We start from the raw sequence: 19,117 nt of genomic DNA on the forward strand, positions 1-19,117 counted from the left end.
AGTGTGAAACTATGTGCAGGTTGAGGTCTCTCATTTGACGAAGAAATGCTTCCTTAATTAAATAATGTGAAAAGGAACTCTTAGCCCTAAAATATGACATGGAGCTTTCTATACCATGCGTGTGTGTGTGCATCTGTCTGTGTGTTTATGCACATGTATATAGCATGCCTTATACAATTGTAGTTATGTCTAAATTTCTGTACTTAGGCTTATAAATTTTGGGTGTCTTATTTTTCTTTGGAAATAAGGAGTATACCTTCTACTTCATTTGTACCCCACAGAGCATAGTATATATAGTACAATGTAGACCACATAAAATTGCATGTCTTTGGAATTTAAAACTATTGGCTGATCTTAAAAACCATTGTTAAAAATGAATAATTTTTTACAATAATAGAGAACATCATCAAGTCCATACAACCTCAAATTAATCTCATATTTTTTTGCATTTTTATATTTCAGCTATAAATTAATGTTTATTATGATAATTGAAGTATTCCAAAATTCTCAGTTGTCTTCTAAATCATTAATAAAAAAGGAAATATTTTCAGTGATGCTGCATTTTTAGATATGTGAAATTGCTCATTCTGTGAAAACTGGTAATGCAAGTATGGCATGTATGCTAATTATCAATTAATGACTGGCTAATTTTAACTCAGCCTTGGGCAAATCTGTTTCTATTTGCTTCCTCAACTATTAAAAAGGGGGAAATGACTCCTGGTCCGCAGGCATCTTGGTAAAGATTTTACTCTTTGAAAATGCTTTTCTGATGGAAAGTGCCAGACAGATATGCTCATGACACATTAACCTTGAAGTTGAGCAAGAAGGGGTTAGAGTCAAATGACACTAGAAGGTGTGACAGATTGGTAGACAAAGATTTTGAAACTAGAACTGGCTGGGACATCAAGGTTAACATTACCCTCTGACCACTGCTTTTTCTCTCTCCTTTGCCCCTTTTCTCTTTCCCAAGCAAAGTATTGGGGTATTGGAAACCAGGCCTTACCCTTCCTTTAAGAAAGTGGCATACCGCTAATTCCTTGTGGTTTTGGAGGGGAAAAAAAAATCCCATTTGATTCCTCAGCTCGGTGATTTCCTATGATGCCTGTTTTTGTGAATGATATTTATGGATCCCCCTTTCCAGACAATTGCTTTGGAAAGTTATGTAACCAGATACTGATCTGAAGAAAAGACAGACCTGAAGGTTATAAAGTGTTGAATTTGTCCAAAGTTGAGTTCTTGTTTACAGGAGGAGAGCTGGGACCCTTTTTGCTAGGTTAGCTTTCTCCTTTGCTGAATCTGAGCACTTGGAATATTTTAGTGCTGGCCTGCTGTGACTCACTGCCTGTCCAGCAGCTTAACAGATGCTTGAGCAAGACCACAATATGTCTCTCAGATAATTAAACACTGGGGCTACGCACAAAAGGACAAGTTTTTATGCATCATTTATGGGGACAGTTTTTCATCAGCCCCTCATTTCCACTTTCTCAATACAGCGTAGTAAACTACGGTATTTGAGAATCCTTATGCTTTGCCCTTTTCCACTCCTCAAACCTGATACAATGCCAGTTTCCATCATTGTCATCCATGTTAGACAGATCTGCTCCATTTCAGTTGCAGGAAACATTCTTAGCAAACACTTACCCAGTGTGTTCAGCAGCAATCAGGCCATTGATGATGATGTAGAAGTTTATTAGAACATGAAGAGAGGAATTACCTACAAGTAATTCTGGAGTGCTGGCTACTAGGAGCCAAATGCCTCATAGGCAGAAATTCATATGAATAGCATGCATTTATTATATGTTGGCTGCCAGAAGTTTAAGCACTTGAGCTCAAACTTGCCATTAGACCCTCCCCAGCATGCGGGCCACCCACCAGTTGCAAGGCATGATGACACGACAGATAACCCGCCCTCCTTGGTAGCAGTATGGATACGGGTAGTAACCTAGTAAAGGTTCACAGACGCGGCGGCAGTAGCGGTTGCCTCGACGGCAGTAAATACAACAATAACCTCTCTCATCCAGCATGGGGTCAAATTCTATTCCATTTTCAGTCTGAAAGAAGAATAAACCGGGGTTGGAGGGGAAGCTTCACCAAGAAGAGGCCCACCAAGCAGGGAAGGACTACAAGACTACATGAGTTGGGGACTGATGAGAAGTTAAATTCCTTAGTCTGATCAAGATTGATCAAGATTGATTATGAATGAACCTCTTAGGGATTCCATGTTTCTTAAATATTTTTTTGTTAAAACAATGACCATTCTCCATTTAGTGACTTTGATCTAAGGGGTAGTGAGTTTTTTGAGGGCTCTTTGCTATCCCTCTAACAAGAGTAATATGAACGTAACTCACATAGTCATTTATTGGAAGTTCTTCCTCACTTGCTTGTCTGGTATGGCGGGTCTTTTCCACCTTCACTTGAGGGACCACCCACTGCTCATTTTGTTCAATGCCTTTTTTTTCATTGGTAGGAAAGTGAAGATCTTCACCATCCTCCTCAAAGTTTTGTAACTCTGAAACTAAGGTAATAAACACAAAGTTGTGATTCACCTGCTTTGCAAATGGTTCCTGAAAGAAGTGCTTGGGGTTATGGTGTTGGGAATACAGTTTTTCATTGTGTCTTCTCACTGCCATCATTTAGGCAAACATGAACCACTTTTCCAAACTCCTACAGCTGCAATTTTGAAGAGATTTCCCAAAACAAATCTGACTATTCTAATGTACACAGACCTATTCTTTGCTCATTTGGCATCAAACACTTACTGCTTTGCCTTACTAGCATCCTAATTTTAAAGATGAGGATGGCACCTGGGTGACTCAGTCAGCTGGGCGTTGGACTCTTGGTTTTGGCTGGGATCATAATCTCAGAATCTTGGGATCGAGCCCTGTGTGGGACTCCATGCTGGGTGTGGAGTCTGCTTGGGATTCTCTCTCTCTCTCCCTATGCCCCTCCCCCTGCTCACATGCTCTCTCTCTTTTAAATAAATAAATAAATAAATAAATAAATAAATAAATAAATAAAATCTTAAAAAAAATGAAGACAGGGAACCTAGGAGTCTCCCATAATGATTTTACCTATGATAGGTGCTCAGTAAATATTTTTTAGTTGCTGGATTTGATTCGGTGCCCTCTGTCTTCCTCCCTTTCCCCCTCTCTTTCCTGTCTTAAATTAAAAAAAAAAAAAACTTCCTATTTAGAAATAATCTTACATTTACAGAAGAGTTGCAAAGGTAGTACAGAATTCCTATATACCCTTTATGTAGTTTCCTCTAATATTAGCATCTCACATAACCATGGTACAATTATGAAAACTAAGAAATTAACATTGGTACAATACTATTAAGTAAACTATAGACTTTATTCAGATTTCATCATTATTTCCACTAATGTCTTTTAGAAAAAGAATGCTGAAGCAGAATTTCTAGCATCCAGTCCAGAATATCACATTGTATTTAGTCACCTTTTTTTTTAAGCTGCCAAAGAGTACCAGTAGATGCCTGCACTGGTTAGAGTGGCCTCTCTTGAGTAATATGGTAATCTAGGCTGTCTAGAATGAGGGAGGCTGGACTCTCTGTTAGCTGGGCAAAATAAGATGTCCAGAGACCTTTGCCTTCTTTATGAGCTGACTGGAAGTTGAGAGCTGGACTCTTCTACTCTAGAGCTGTAGCACTCAATCACTTTTATAGTGATTCCTAAAACAGCCACAAAGAAATTTGTATTATAGTGACTGTCCTATCTTCTCGGGGGGAATGCCGCCATTTGAGACACAGAATCATTCTTGAGACAACAGGACATTGTTTGGCTCTTTTCTCCTCTGTTCTTGGGTTGGGTACATAATGGTTTGAGGAATAGTTTGGTATCCTGACTGCACTGAATATAGATGTGCAAAGAAAGATTAGATTTTTGCTATCACTAGTCACATTAGGGTGACATTACCTTTGCTGGGATATTTAAAAGCTTGTCAGCATTAATTTATCTGATATATAACTTGGCTGTAAAAAATTCCTTCTTTCCTTGGCAGTCAGCATATACAGTTTCATCTAAGAAGATATAAGCTGATCATTTGTTTTCTTAGAAATGTAGTCTCTAAATGATGGGAACATTAACCTGTTATTGACTTTAGAAAGAGGAGGAGAAAAAGGAGGAGGAGAAGAAGGCATACCTGCTATTAGAGTGGGATTGATCCAATACATGGTCACATTATCACAAATTTCCAGAATTTTGGAATTTTTCAGAAAGTCTCGGTTTTCAATAGGCTTTTCTGCTGGGACCCAAATCACGGACTGTTCAAAAAAAGTTGTGGTAATTTCTTCATTCTGAGAGAAGTAAGTTCAAGGTAGGGATAGGAGGAGAAATTAATAAAATGAGTGAGACATTATGGGATACTGGAAAACACTCTATTTTGAGTCTGAATAACAATTCCAATCCCAGGGCTGCCAGTGAACTAGCTTTGTCATGTGCATACAGTAGGTGCCCTTGGGAGAGTTAACAACTGATCCCTCTCTGGGGGTCTAACAGTAAGGCTGCTTACCGTAACAGGAGTTTTCTCTGCTACCATTTCACTCACAGCTAGGAAGGCTATCCATCATTTTCTGGGCCTCCCACTGGGCCATGTATGTTTTAATTGGGCTTCTGGAATCCTGAGTGATTTACATTTGTTTTTGCCCTTTTAAATGGATGTTGTGAGTGCCAGCATGTTTTAGGCTTGCAACTAAGATTACAAACAGGATTTGATCTCAAGCTGAAAAAACTCTTATAGTCCAAGCTGGTGAGATCAATTACATAACAACCGAACCTAATATTTGGGTTTTACAAGATTTGTCTGTTAATGGTGGCTAGTTGTAGTACAAAAGATGTCTTTTTTGTCTTAAAGTCAAGTCTCCAGCTTGTGACTTCACTGGCCTTACCACTATTTTACTCCTTTCACCCTAGATGTATACAGTTTGTCTTACAGAGTTTTTTTTTTTCTTCCATTATCAAGAACACTGCCTTCTCTTTGGTTTCTTGTACCGGAAGTAGTTACCTTGTATACCTACTTCTTACTCACTTGTTTTTTAGGCCTTGACATTTCCCCTACTCTTAATAAGGCTTTTACTTTTCTCTTTGGTTGCTTTCTAGCTTTATGATTTCAGTGTTTTTATTTGTTCTCTGAAATATGGCTTTGTATAATTTTTCCCCTAGTCATTTAAAACTCGAAAGTCTTAGCTCCCTTGCCCTTGAGTCTGTAAAGACCTTGGGATGCATTGAAAGGGACTGTAGAAAAAAGGAGGTTGGTATGCTGACTAGCTTTGTTAGCAAAATCAAGGCTATTTATATAACTACTCTGCATGTTTAGCATGCACAAACCATAGATACAGTAGTGAAAACTATAGAATAAGAGGGGTTTTGTCATCCAGAACCACAAACTTATTTCATAAAAAAGTCTGTAGCCTGAATGAATATATATATATACACACATATATGGATTTTCTGAAGGTAAAGTAATCTCACTATCACGAGATAAATACTTATGTTATTTAAAAGATATGGCAAAATTGAGGAATAAATTAGGGCCAAAATGAGACATTATGAGCCTTTGCCTTTATCTTTTCAGAAAAATTAATCTTGTTTTAGTTTAGGGCTTTAATTGCTGGCTGGCCCTACTCAAATGTTTACATTATTTTCTGTAAAAAGCAGCATATAGTACCTTTTTATCCTATTGATTTTCCTTTCATCTTACCCTTGCCTCCTGCAGCAATTTCTAATATCCTGGAAGTTCTGTTCCTCAGATGCATTGAATTTATGCTTATTTTTAAAAAAATCTCCCAAATTTTTCACTACCATAGGCCTTGAGAGCAGAGCATCATCTTTGGGAAAGCTTCTTCTTTTTCTTGGAAATTCTAGTAACTAAGGCCTGTAATTTTTCTGGCCATAAGGAGACCAGTGGCATGTCTGGGAGAACCAATGATAGCTCTGAGACTTGGGTAAAGGAAAGGATAAAGTGCTCCCTATCCCACCTCACCCTCCCTCGCCCCCACAATAAGAAAAGCAAAAGCAAAAGATAAATGGGTAGGCGAGAATTAAAATGGAAAGAGCTATATAGGAAGATAGTGAAAAAGAATGGGGGAGAGAGAGAAGAAAGAGGTCTTTACAGTATATAGAGAGACCACGGTGCCATTGCCATAATTTCATTTTAGATTTGCCAGTTAAACACTAAAACAAAGCCAAACAAACCAAACAAACATTTGTTTCTTCTGGCTACAGGGGGAATGTGTTGCCACAAGATGGCCTTAGCTAAGGTTCGCCTTATTGCTTCACTGATAGCAACACACTTTAGTTACAGACAGAGCATCAGGGAAACATTAAGAGCTTGAAGGGCTTTAGTGGTGGCTGTGTTTTAGGCCATAATCCTCCATCTCCACTAGGCTTTCGGGGGCCATTTAGTGATTGCACCAGTATCTTAGGTTACCTTACCCTGGCCTGGCATTATGTTTTCAGAGAATTTGTATTACACTGTAGTTCTCACCTTCTTTGCTTTTGCCTTTCCAAGTGAGGTTAAATGCAGATTATTCCATTAGCAGCCCAGCATACAATGGTAATGAATGAACTAAAATTTTTAAAATGAGTGAATGCCACAGTGTGATAAAGTGGCAAGGATCTCAGGTGGTCTTGGGACTTTTGTTTTTTAAGACTTTATCTTTAAGCAGGATTGTTTTTGTTCCTCCAACTTACCCCTCTTAACTAGAACTTTGGTTTGGAAGCAAATGTACATAATGTTAAAGGCTACCCACGTATAAAAGTACAGTTGTGCACCTAACAGCATGAACTTTAGTTTTCTGAAAGGCCTGAGTTCAAGATCCCAATCTGCTCGTCACCGTATGACCTTGGGCAAGTCACTTTTTGGTTCTGAACCAAGTTTCCACATGGGAAAATGGGGATAATGATAGCACCTACCTATAGGGTCATTGTGAGAATCAAATGAGAGTAAAGCATTTAGTACAATATCTGGCACATAGTTAACACCCAATAAATGATGGCTTTTCCTACCACTATTAATATTCTTACGTACCTCATCTATTTCCTCCTCTGGTTCAGAAAATTCAGGAATCACTTTAATCTGAGTTTTGATGAAGCATTTTTGAAGACCTACAAAGTAGATGCCAGTGTAACCCTATAAACAGACAAACAAAACAAAACAAAACAAAACTTCCTGAAATAGCCAAAGTTAATGAGTTCCCTGATCCGTTAAGGCCCCAGGATGGCAAAATCTGAATTCAAAGGAAAGCTTTGTCTTATAAATTAAGTGGAGCCTTAAGGCTATTTTTAACTTGACTAAAATGTTCTAATATTTTAAGTGGGAACCCTTGAGAGGGGGAATATCCAACTTACATTTTTAAAGTCATGTACTTCCAATGTTTCATCAGTGCCATTTCCACTTCTGAATATTTCAGTTCTGGTCACAGGATCAATTTCCATGTAAATCTTCTTCTTCTCTCCATTGCTGTAGAAAGTGTGCTCCATGTCATATGTCTGGAATAACAGAGGAAAACAAGCTCTAAGATACTCGGTGTGTCCCTTCATAAGACACTTTAATTGCATAATATTTGGGGCACCTTCTCTTTCTGGAGCCTTTGTGGTGAGGTGCCATCTCAGCAGCTTACCATTGGGATTTCTCTGAGACTCAAGATTAAAGTGAGGTGCTTTTTGGCACTGGAGCTGATATGGGGATCCCTTCAGAACCGGTATTTTGTATTCAACCCAAGTTGCTGAACTAATCACTAAAATTCCAACAGTTTTCTTGGCAGCCTGGACTAAATAGCAAATGATATTTTTGCAAACCAGCCTGTAAAGTATTTTCCCCTTATGTTAAACTGATGCTGCTTCTTTAAGTTACCACTTCCTTTCCAAGTGCTCACCCCCTCTCTCCCCCTGAAATTCACTGGGGCTGAGAAAGAGATTTGAACACATTTAGAATGCTTAGGTATTGCTCTTTATTTCCTTATCTATCCAGGGCTTTAATATTACCTCAATAGTCTTGGGTCTGTCTTTTTTAGAATCTGAAGACCATTCTCCTTGGCCAATATTAGGTAATAGTCTTACCCTGACCTCAATTGCATCCTTTTTCCCTTTCAACTCCAGGAAACATTTATTGCCTTCCCCTGACCTTCTCTTTTATGGGCTAATCAAACCCACTCAGTTTTTTCCTGCGTTCTGTTTTCCAAACCTAATTCAGTTGGCTTCAAGTTCTCCTGTATATAGAATTCAGCAACTGTGTCAAGTGCCCCGCACTAAGTAATATGGTATCTTCCAAGAACAGTGCCTTGGAAAGGCTTCTTATCAGGTCATTCTTGAGTGGTTGTAGCAAAACCCCAGACTCTCTCCGGCCCTCTAAAAGTGACAATTTTTTTCTTAGGACCAAGAGGACCAGTCCCATCAAGTGTCCCAGTATAGGAGTAAGCCCATTAGCTATAACTGATGACACATTTGTAGCTAGAAACAAACAACAAACCTAAAGTAATTCACTACCTATCATAAACCAAGCCAGACCTGATGGGCATGTGGAAATCTGTCTTATCCCTATTGTTAGGAGGCCATCTGCTATCATACTCATTTTTCCTTAGGAAAAAAACTGGGTAAACTAAAATCCCCCTAAAACAAGTCATCTATAGAGCCAACGTTGCTTTCTAATGATATGGTTCCCAGTGATAGCATTTTAGAGCTTGTACTGGGTTGGGTTGCTTTTTAATGTCTGCCAGTGTCTGTGACTAAATGTTAGTTTAACCTGGTCAAATTTTCCACAACTGAAGTAGAGAAACGAGTTGGAAGGGTTTGTAGAAACAATGTTATATCAAGTGTGAAAAGTCTATGTAACTGCTGAATAGGAAGAGACAATGTCATTTACCTCCTTGTCTCTACAGTGCCTTGGACAGGGCCAATGCTTAAGTATTGAGTGTACTCAATTAAGTATTAAGTATTCAACATAAGTTTTTCCTACCAATGACAAATTCTCATCTTCATAAAGAGACATTTTGAACATTGGCAATGTCTTTTAAGAAACCATACTTTAAAAGGGGAAGGAAAATGGTATTTACAACCTTCCAGCCACTGCAGTTAACTCAGGAAATCTGGCCTGGTTTGTGACAGGTAGCAAACAAATTCCTTTAGGCTTGTTATTTGCTTCTAGTTATAAATATGTCCTCAATTCCAGCTCTGCAGCCAGCTTGAGAAACTTCTACCTATGGCAACAAATTGAACTCTCAGTCAGCCTGACCTAAGTAGAGGACAGAGGCATCTACTTCAGATCTGGTCTTGTCAGATCTCCCAAAAGGAGGGAATTTCTTCAGAAATACTATCCATTGTTGAGACAAATGTCGACACTACTAGTCATTGGGGGTGGGGTGAGGTGTTTGTTTCATCAGTAACACTACTGATGGATTATTGCATGGAAAAATGAGGTTAGAGACTAGGGGATGTTGGAATGCTGCCTACCTGGGCAAAAGAAAAATAGAGGCTGTATTTTCAATCATTAGTAGAAGACTATGGAACCATACTGGTGACATTTAGAATTTCAGTGTACTTCTGTGGAATGAGTTTTCCTGCACTGTTGGCAATGCACTTCATTTGGACACCTTGCTAGATGAAAACTATTGGAAACTGCCAAGCTCAGCAGATCTTGATTACTTTCAACATTCCTTCAAAGAGGTTTTTTGGTTTTTTGTTTAGTTTAGTTTTGTTTTTTGTTTTGATGGAGAAGAAGGGGTCAATTCTGATTGTATCCACTAACCAGCTTCTTGGCTTTTTTTTTTTTTTTAAAGCAGTGATAGATTGCTAAATGGAGTGAGATCAGAAAGACTTCATTTATATGTGAATCCTGGATAAGGGGTGGGGGTGGAAAGCTATATATTCACCCAGATGGAATTCTGCTATCAAAGATGTCCTTTTAGAACAGACTGTCCTTGTCTAGGAAGATGATGCCTGTGGCCCACTTTGGACTGTTTGGGGATGGGTTTGAGCAAATCCAGACATACTGTCTCGCCCAGGTCCCTGTGGAGCACATTGCCTGGGTAATGGCTATGCAAGTTCCACTGGCCCATATGAAGACTGAGCTCATGACTTTGGCCTCAGAAATACTTTTCTCTCTACTAAGCTCACTGGCTCAGGGGCTGAGGGTCTTTCTGGAGAGGAAGGAATAAATGGTTTTGTCCTTTCCAGGCACTAACTAAAGCAGAGAGAGGATGACTGGCCTGAGAGAGGTATGACTGGGCTCTCAGTAGCTCATCTCACACTGCCCCCCAACTCAGCTTTACTTCAAGAAGGACAGAGCAAGGACAGAGTGTGATGAGGAGTACACGTCTGTCAAGTTGGCAAATGGGGAAAGTTAATCATTGGTGTTTCTAGGGAACCTAGTTCTTTTCATATCCTGTTCACTTTGTACCTTCTTAGTCCTTCCCCTTCTTCCCATCTCCCTCTATCCCTTTGTCTCCTGTCTAGACATCTTGGAATCTCATGGAGTGCCAGGTCCCTTATGTCAAAGAAGAAATCAATTTGACAAATGATTTCACACTAAGATGATCGGGATGGGTATTTGTCTCTTAAAAATTGAGTGCAATACTTAATTCTAAGGAATGAATTACTAATGATGGATTTTAAGAAGAATGACACCAGGAATAAGAGATATTTTGGAGGCAAGGGCATCCTTCCAGCACAACTCAAATAGGTTCCTATTCTACCCACATGTAGGGCTGCTCTTAATTATAAGGACCAGAACACTGGAGTGGGACAGGGAAGCCTATGGAGTGGAATATGACTCAGATGTGAAATGAAATAGATATGTGATTCAGTTCAGGCAGTGAGAGATGTAAGAAGAGCACACTGAGAAAACATGGAGCAAAAACAAACTCATTTCTCTTCCCTGCCCAGGAATTCTTTCCTCAATCCAGTTAAAGCCTCCACTCAGGTAGCAAATGAGCCCTAACATCCCCCTTTCACAATTTTCCCTGTTTCTTGCCTCAGTCTGTGGCAATCTCTGAGAGTAGAAAAGAAAGCTTTTTATAAAAAGTAATGTTGCCAGAGACTTCAGTGTGATGGATCTGTTCTGGGGGCAAGTACCTTTAGCCTTTCCTAAAAGGGATTTGAGGACTTTTGGCTTAAGTTTGCCTCTTGAAGCCTGTGATTAATCTAGCTGCTCTTCTCTCCACCTTCATCCTTTACTGTCTGTTTATGAGGTACACTCTCCAAAGGTGAAATACATGCTCAGAATAGCTGGCTAGCAGGTGTTAGGCTGGAAGGAAGGGAAGAGCATGCATTGTACCATTTTATTACCAACCTAGCCTGTGGGAATTAAAGGGCCTCTGGGTATTTCTTTACCAACACAGAGCAGACAGATTGTTTCTTATGCAAAGTTGGACTTCTGCATCTTCAATCACCAGTTCTCAGCCCTGAAAAAAATTGGCATAAGCAGCACAGACATTCCTCTTTTTCAACAAGAAAAAAACCATTTCTTTCATCTATAGACTCAAGTTGGCTGGGAAGTTATCCCATGCCCACTGTCCCCACCACCCCTTATTCTTAAATGCAACGTAAGAACAGTAGAAAGAATCCTTAGACCATGTTCTAGTCCTAGCCTCAACTTTGCCACTTAAAAGCTGTGTGACCTTGGGCAAGTCACCAAGTTTCTCTGGAGTTTCAGTTCCCATCTTTATCTCCCATGCCTTGCCAGATGCAATGTTGAGTAGTTGACAAAATTAGTTCTGCTCAGATTTGGGCTAACACCTGTTAGGTTGATGATCGGACTGCTACTACCTGTTAATCACCTGGCTGCTTTCCTTATACAGCCCCAATGCCACTCTCAGTGGCTGAAAGACAGCTCCCTTTGAGGACCCAGGTTTCCCTTGCTGGTGCCATGTAAGTTGCTCAGCAAATGCTGCCTTAGGAGAATGAAGGGACTGAATAAGAATGTGCCCACAGTAGCCAGAGTCCTGGTACACATAATTGGGGCTGCCTCCTAATAGCTCAGAGCAAAAGTTGGCCCAGTGAGAGTTGCTGTTTGTGTGAGGATGGACTTTGCTCCTGCAATGGTTTGGGAGGAAAATGAAATGAAGAGAAGTCTTCTTTTTTAAAATGCCGATGTGGCACCATCTGGAGAAGCTCAGTCCCTCTGCTAAAGAGATTTCAGCTACAACTCCAACTTTTTCCTTGAGGGTATGAATGCTTCTCCAGACCCACATTTTATCCACCAAACCGCTGTGTAGGAAAGCCCAGGGAACTCAGGAAGGAGAGTTGTATCAATTGTGTGCTAAGAAGAGGAGTAGAAGAAGAAGAAAGTGGGTCTCTGGCCAATGCTAGCATTAGAGAAACAGGCCCAGGAAAGCTGGATCCAGACTTAGCAAGGAAGTGTTTTTTCTAAGCAAAGGATTTCTAGCCTATGATGATAATTGGGCTTGCAAACCTGGGTGAGGCTGTCTTAATGATTATTTGTAGTTGAGGTTGGGGGGAGAGGGCAGAAGGATGCCCACCTATCCCTACCACTTCTCTTGTCATTCTGATAGTATGTAGGAGTTATGAAGACGCTCCCAGTAATCTGTTGATTGCTGTGTGGCCTTAGGACTTACAGTTTCTAAAGAGCCCTAAAGTCACCAGGCAGTTCCTAGATATGGCAGGAAGGGCAGAATTTCATTTATTTAAATTATCATCTTTCTGCCTCATTCTTCAAAGGGTTAGAGGGGATAGGTTATAAGGTCTGTGCTGCATCTATAAATTGTTGGTTTAAAGGCTGGGATTTTTATGACTTGTTTTCTCCATGTTGGATTAATTAGCTGGGGAGTTGGCTTCTAATTGTTTCAAGTTAAATGTGTAATGCAGGGAGGTTTAAAGAAGAATGTTCCTCTAGGGAATTGGCTTCAAATATCCCTGAGCAGTCACTGCCTGGAAGTGGAACCTCATTGTGATGTGCTCTCAAAATCTCTGGGACTGAATAGGTCCCTTCTGCTTAGTTGAGAAAGCTGAATACAGAATTTGATGGTCTGGCTTTCATTCAGCTCAAGTGGCTCCTATATGTGGTTGTGGGTTAGGGGTCTGTAGCCTATAAGGGAGTGCAGCAGCTACCCCAGAGTTAATCCTTTTTGTTTCACTTCATTTTGATGCCTTTCTGTTTCTGGAGTGTGTGTGTGTGTGTGTGTGTGTGTGTGTGTATGCATGCGTGCACGTGTGCTCAAGCCTGAGGTGAGGAAAGGTAATCAAGCATGTTTTACTCCTACTTTGGGATCAGGAATCTGGATCTTTTGTATACACCAAGGTGGGAGGTAATAGAAGGAAAAGAACGACTTACTGGCATGGAAATGTCAACACCAGATGTAAGACGTTAAGTAAATACTGTTTACTTTAAACAGATGTCAAAAAAATGAAATAAAAAGGAGATATGATGGAGGCTAGAGGAGCAAACACTAAGAGCTTGGAGGAAGCCCCAGGAGAGCAACAAATCTCTCCATCCATAAGCACAACAGCATCAACAATTCTGTTCACCAAGGGCCCCATGGTCCCCACAGGTCCCATAGGTTGTAAAGGAAAGTCCAGAAGAGCCTGGATTTTAATCTGCTGTTATTTCTTGCTAGGCCATACTCTTAAGGGGAGAGTCTTTAATTTGTGCAAGATGCCTGGATCCTTTTCTTTTGCAAATCTTTTCCCAAGACTAATCTGACTACTTTTCTCTTCCCAGGATTCATAAGTCAACTCCAAGGCAGACTTATTGGCAATCTTAGCCATTGGAAACATAGATGGTCTCTTGGACTCTGTCTGGGAATTGAAGGTAGTGGTAGACTGAGGGAAGCATTCACATCTCCAGCTGGTTCTTTAGTTTTCAATGGACCCAGCCTGGTCTTGTGGTGAAGGCCAGGACTTAAATATCAAAGACTATAAATTGCAACTCCCCAGTTGGAATGGGGAACAAATAACCTTTGTTCATGGTGGAAAAAGTTTACCTAGGAGACACCTATTGTCTTTTACCAGATTACTTTGCAATAATTTTGTTCATTTCTGAGAATCCCTTTGCTGAAAAGCACATCCCAAGATGGATTACTTCGTGAGTCATTTGATTCTTTTTTTTTTTTTAAAGATTTTATTTATTTATTTGAGAGAGAGAATGAGATAGAGAGCATGAGAGGGGGTAGGGTCAGAGAGAGAGGCAGACTCCCTGCTGAGCAGGGAGCCCTACGTGGGACTCGATCCCGGGACTCCAGGATCATGACCTGAGCCGAAGGCAGTCGCTTAACCAACTGAGCCACCCAGGCGCCCGAGTCATTTGATTCTTGATAAACTTTATTTGGTAGCGTACCCCACCTCTTCTGTGCATGCACTGAATAGGTTTTACTTTTGATTTGAGGAATCACAGAATTGTTCCTTATAATGCATTAAAAAGGGAACTGACGTGAGAAGCAAAGATGATATAATACGGAAGCAGAGGGAACCATGGGCCCTGTTAGTGAGTTTGGCACCTTGCAAGATAAAAGCAAGGTCTTACTTAGTCATTTATAGTTGCACTGAGGCAAATAACATTGAAAGTTTAGAAAAACACATAAACTTCAAAATAGCATTTGCAGTACCAACAGCTACAATAAAACAAGAAAGGCCATCTGGCCCCATGTTTAGTCATGCTTGCACAGGTGGTCAAAAGGGCTAGCTACCTACCACACTCAGTTAAGTACATTATGACCATGGAGAACAAAAGGGGTTATTGTCCTCTAACTCACCTATAATTGTCTAAAGGATCCAATAATATTCAATTTGTGGGGCAGCACATTACCTAGGGAATTGGCTAAGTGGTAGCCCAATTGGATTGGAAGGCATTTTGGCACTTTTATTCATTTGCTGTTTCCTTCCTGATCTCTATTTCTTTGTCCACCTTGATAGCCTGAATATAGGTGGATTCTCTAGAAAGAAATGTGAACAGAAAGTAGTTCAGAAGCAGGGCACAGTGCAAGAGATGAGAGAGAGAGAGAGAGAGAGAGAGAGAGAGAGAGAGAGAGAGAAGGAGGGAGAGAGAGGGGAGAGAGAGAGAGAATGAGAAAAATGGATAACTATAGGCATTGGGTGATGCCTGAAATCCTTTCTGGAACAAGGTGTAAATAAAAAGGTGAACCAACAAGATGGGCTGCTTTGCTTTTCATTCTCCTTCCTATTTAAACTTGATAAGATAGCCTCTGGGACTAAATGAAACTGGGTATGGCAATAGAGGTGAAGAATCCAAGGGTAACTATGCCTTATTTCTCTGTTTTCTTTTGGACACTTGTTCAGTTAATTTTCTATTTTCTCTCCTTTGCCTCTCCTTTTTCATCTATCCATATTCTTTCCTCTCTGCTCCTATCATTCCTTTGGCTCTCAGTAGTCCATGCTAACCCATTTTCTTCTTGTCTCTCATTCTCCCTCCTGGATATATGCCCTTCTCTTCCTACAACTGTTATGAAATAGAAATGAGCATCTCATGATAACAGATTAATAGCAAAAGTAACAACAACCCACATGCAGAGAGAAAAATGTGGCAAAGACAGAAAACCATCTACATACCTTGTAGCTTGTACATTTATTACTTATCTCTTAAATGGAAATTGTTAGCATCAAGGAACTATGATTTTCTTTGGGTCACATCTAAACTTGCTTATTGCATGTGAGTCTGGGAGTAATCATAACATTAAGGTACACTAATATCAACTACAGTGGCCACCTAGGTATACCAAATGATCTCGCTATCAGAAGCTTTCGGAGGTACCTGTGATTAATGACTTGTTTCTACCTTGTGGCATTACTATCTCAGTGGGTCAGTGACAATTGTGGCTGGTGAGGAGCCAAAAAGCTCTAGTTTTTTTGTTTTTAAGTCATAAATACATGTGAAGTCAGGTATGAGAATTGCTTCTTCTGAAAAGGAGTTAGCTGCCTGTCCTCAGAGCAGATGCGTTAAGCCAGAAACATAATCCCTGAAAATCCTTTGCTGCCATTTCTGGTGATTTCTTCTTATGTGGTGGTATAATTACTTTCCATCAGCTTCTGCCCAGATAATTGAAAGAAAGATGAAAAGTATTTTTTTCTTACAGTAAAAATTTGCTTCTAGGAGGAGTCTTAACTTCTTAAAGCCGAGCATTATTAAAAAGTGCGTAATTCTACTCCTATTACTATTAACTGAAATACAGAAAACATATTTTTCCCTTACCCAAATAATTAGGCAAATAAAAGAAAGCAAAATCTTGATTCAGTTTTTCATACCACCAGAAAATATATGCAAAAGGGACTTAATGATTTTCATTTCAGAGTAATATACATGTCAAGCACTAATTAAATTCAATCAAACTCAAAACAGAAGCATTAGATATTAATGTGCATTTACTTACTTTTTTGGGTGTCTCCGGCCAGAAGTGCTTGCCCCCCCAAAACAGGACAATTAGAGTTAGGGCCAGGATACCAAACACCAATCCACAAATCTTAAGTGATTTACATATCTTCTTGGATTTAAAAGCTTCTGCCTAAGCAAAGAACAGAGAGAATAAAACAATACACAATAGCTCTTAAAATAGCAAGCCATACTTCAAAGTCACCTTTGATTTTACTTTCTAATGTTCACATTGTGATACGATAAATCTGTGAAACCATGCTTCTGCTCAAAAGGGAAAAAATATGAATCAACTTACATTTAGAATGTGACAGTCCTCACAGTTCTCTGGAGGATTCTTTGCCATGCTCTCTCAGCACACAGTACTCTTTTCCTGCTTTGAGAGGACTGAGAGACCACTGCTGAGGTGGAGTTGCAAGTGAGTCAGCTAACAGATGCCAGAGGAGAAGCTGAATTTATATGGCTCAAATATGTCATACCAGAGCCTGAGGGAGCCCGGGGGGCTCCTGTGCTGTGATTTGTTACATAGATATACCCATATATGTATATAACTTCTGTGCACAGAATTCCATCCAGAATGGCAAAGACAGAAGGTTATAATAAAAACTATTGTCCTGGGGGTTGGCTTGGAAGGGGACCAAACCTAGGACACATTGAAATGATTTTTCACTATGAACTTAAAATATCAGTGGCAATACATGCTGCACACTCCAGAAATAAGCAAACAAAACAAAAAAGGAATGAAGTCCTGATTTCAATTCCACTTGTTTTAACAAATATTTATTGCAGGGATATTAAATGTCAGGCACTGTACTTGGTCTTGGAGATTCAGAAATGAATAAGGTACTGCCTCCTCCATTATGATAAAACTTTTTGAGGACTGAGATCAATATGTACTCAACTAATTACAATTAAAAACCAGATTAAAAGATTAATGATACATTTTTTCTCTCTCTCTTCATCCTATCTCTCTGATTATTTTCCTTCCCTGAATTCTCTTCCTCAGTCTGTTTTTTAATGTTAATATTCCTTATGGTTCTATCTTGATTATATTCTAACTCTATATACTCTTCTTAGATGATCTCACCCACTCCTATAGTTTAAAGTGTCAGCTGCATATCAATGATTTCTAAATCTGTATCTATAATCCCTTTCTATCTCCTGAATTTCAAAGCATTTGAATATCTCTACCTGGATGTACCTCAGAAACCTCAAACTCAACATGTCCCACATAAAACTTCTTCTTTTGAAACCTCCTTTTCCCAACCTACTCTCCTCCATATTCTTAATCTTGCTTGGTGGTTATATTAGTTTTCTAGAGGTACCATAACAAAGTAGCACAGACTAGGTGGCATAAACAACAGAAATTTATATTCTCACAGCTCTAGAGGCTGGAAGCCCAAGATCAAGGTGTCAGCAGAGTTGCTTTATACTGAGACCTCTCTCCTTGCTTTGTAGATGGTCTTCTATGTTCACATGGCATTCTCTCTCTATGCATGTCCTAATTTCTTCTTATGAGGACAACAGTCTTATTGGACTAGGGCCCATGCATATGACCTTATTTTTACTTAATTACCTCTTTAAAAGCCCTATCTCAGAATACAGTTACATTCTAAGATAATGAGTATTAGGGCTTCAACATAAGAGTTTAGTAGGGTGAAGGGCACAGTTCAGTCCATAACAGTGGAACCATCATCCAACCAGGCTCCAAAACCAGAAAACTGAGGTTTGTCCCTGACTCCCCTCTCTTTTTAATATTCCCTTGATCTAATCAGTCACCAAATTTTGTGGATTCTAAATTCTTACATCCTTCAAAGCCATTCTTTCCTCCCTATGTTTACCATTAAAGCTTAGTTTAGGTCTCTAAGAGGTCTCAAATCCAGGCTGTTCTCTTAGGGCTCTAGACCCATGTGTCTCTCTAACCTGTTGGATCTCTTCACTTGGATATTTCATAAGCACTTCTAATATCACACGTCTCAAACTGAATTAATTATCTTCCCTTCCAAACATACTTTTCTTTCTGTATTATCTCCCTCATTAAATGACACGATGATTAGTCTTTAGAATGGAAATCTCCAAATGATCCTTAGTTTTTTCTTTCTTGTTCATCCCATGCCTAATCAATTATTAAATCCAGTCAATTTTGCCTCTGAATTATCTCTCCAATTCTGTTCTCTCCATTCTCAATTGCCACTGCCTTAGTTGCAACAACTTTTACTGTTGCATTAGAATTCTAACTGGTTTCTTTGCCTCCAATTCATTGCCTTCAAGGTGCTCTTTCTAAGACGCAAATCTGGGGATAATCTTTCCCCTGCTTAAAATCCTTTCATTTCTATTCATTGTCTATAAAATCAAAGCTACTTATGGTGACAACACAGACATTTCATGGTCTGGACTCTGCCTACGTCTCCAGCCTTGATTTTGGATAATTTCTTTCATAGAGATGGAGTAAACTGGGGTTCTCTACTGGGCAGGGCCATGAAGCATGTACATGTGACTTCATCCACATCCTAATGTCTCAAAGAAAAATAATTTTGCAACTGTTGCAGGCATAATTATGTGTGAAATTGATTATGTAATTTATGAAATATAAGTCATGGTTTTATTTGTTTTACAATTCTTAACCAAGCTTAGAAAAAAAGAGAAAGTCATGAGAGTAGTCTCATGGAGAAACCTATGTTTACTATGCTAGATGATTTCCCCCTCCACAATGTTACACTATGCCTCCAATGCCTTCCTTATACTTTACCCTTTATTGATACTGAGC

The 19,117-nt window shown here is 39.5% G+C and overlaps 1 protein-coding gene across 1 annotated transcript; it reads right to left on the minus strand.

The window, feature by feature from the left end:
• Window positions 1–1,666: 1,666 nt before the first annotated feature.
• Window positions 1,667–16,917, minus strand: TNMD (tenomodulin). The gene is made up of 7 exons (XM_021694883.1): window positions 16,649–16,917; window positions 16,352–16,483; window positions 7,365–7,505; window positions 7,045–7,146; window positions 4,159–4,312; window positions 2,349–2,515; window positions 1,667–2,051 (listed from the first exon to the last, which is right to left on the minus strand). Exons 1-7 carry the CDS (start codon window positions 16,694–16,696, stop codon window positions 1,842–1,844), a joined length of 954 nt encoding a protein of 317 aa, XP_021550558.1. The 5' UTR covers window positions 16,697–16,917; the 3' UTR covers window positions 1,667–1,841.
• Window positions 16,918–19,117: the final 2,200 nt, after the last annotated feature.

This window comes from Neomonachus schauinslandi, chromosome X (genome assembly GCF_002201575.2).
Source record: "Neomonachus schauinslandi chromosome X, ASM220157v2, whole genome shotgun sequence".
Classification (NCBI taxonomy): domain Eukaryota; kingdom Metazoa; phylum Chordata; class Mammalia; order Carnivora; family Phocidae; genus Neomonachus; species Neomonachus schauinslandi.

What these genes read in the sequence shown, in the direction of transcription:
- TNMD (XM_021694883.1), bottom strand. Translation starts at nt 16,696, where the DNA reads ATGGCAAAGAATCCTCCAGAGAACTGTGAGGACTGTCACATTCTAAAT. An exon ending in AAGTACATGACTTTAAAAAT is followed by an intron (nt 7,147 to 7,364) that starts GTAAGTTGGATA and finishes GTCTGTTTATAG; the next exon opens with GGTTACACTGGCATCTACTT. An exon ending in AACTTCCAATAAATGACTAT is followed by an intron (nt 2,052 to 2,348) that starts GTGAGTTACGTT and finishes TTCTTCTTTCAG; the next exon opens with ACTGAAAATGGAATAGAATT.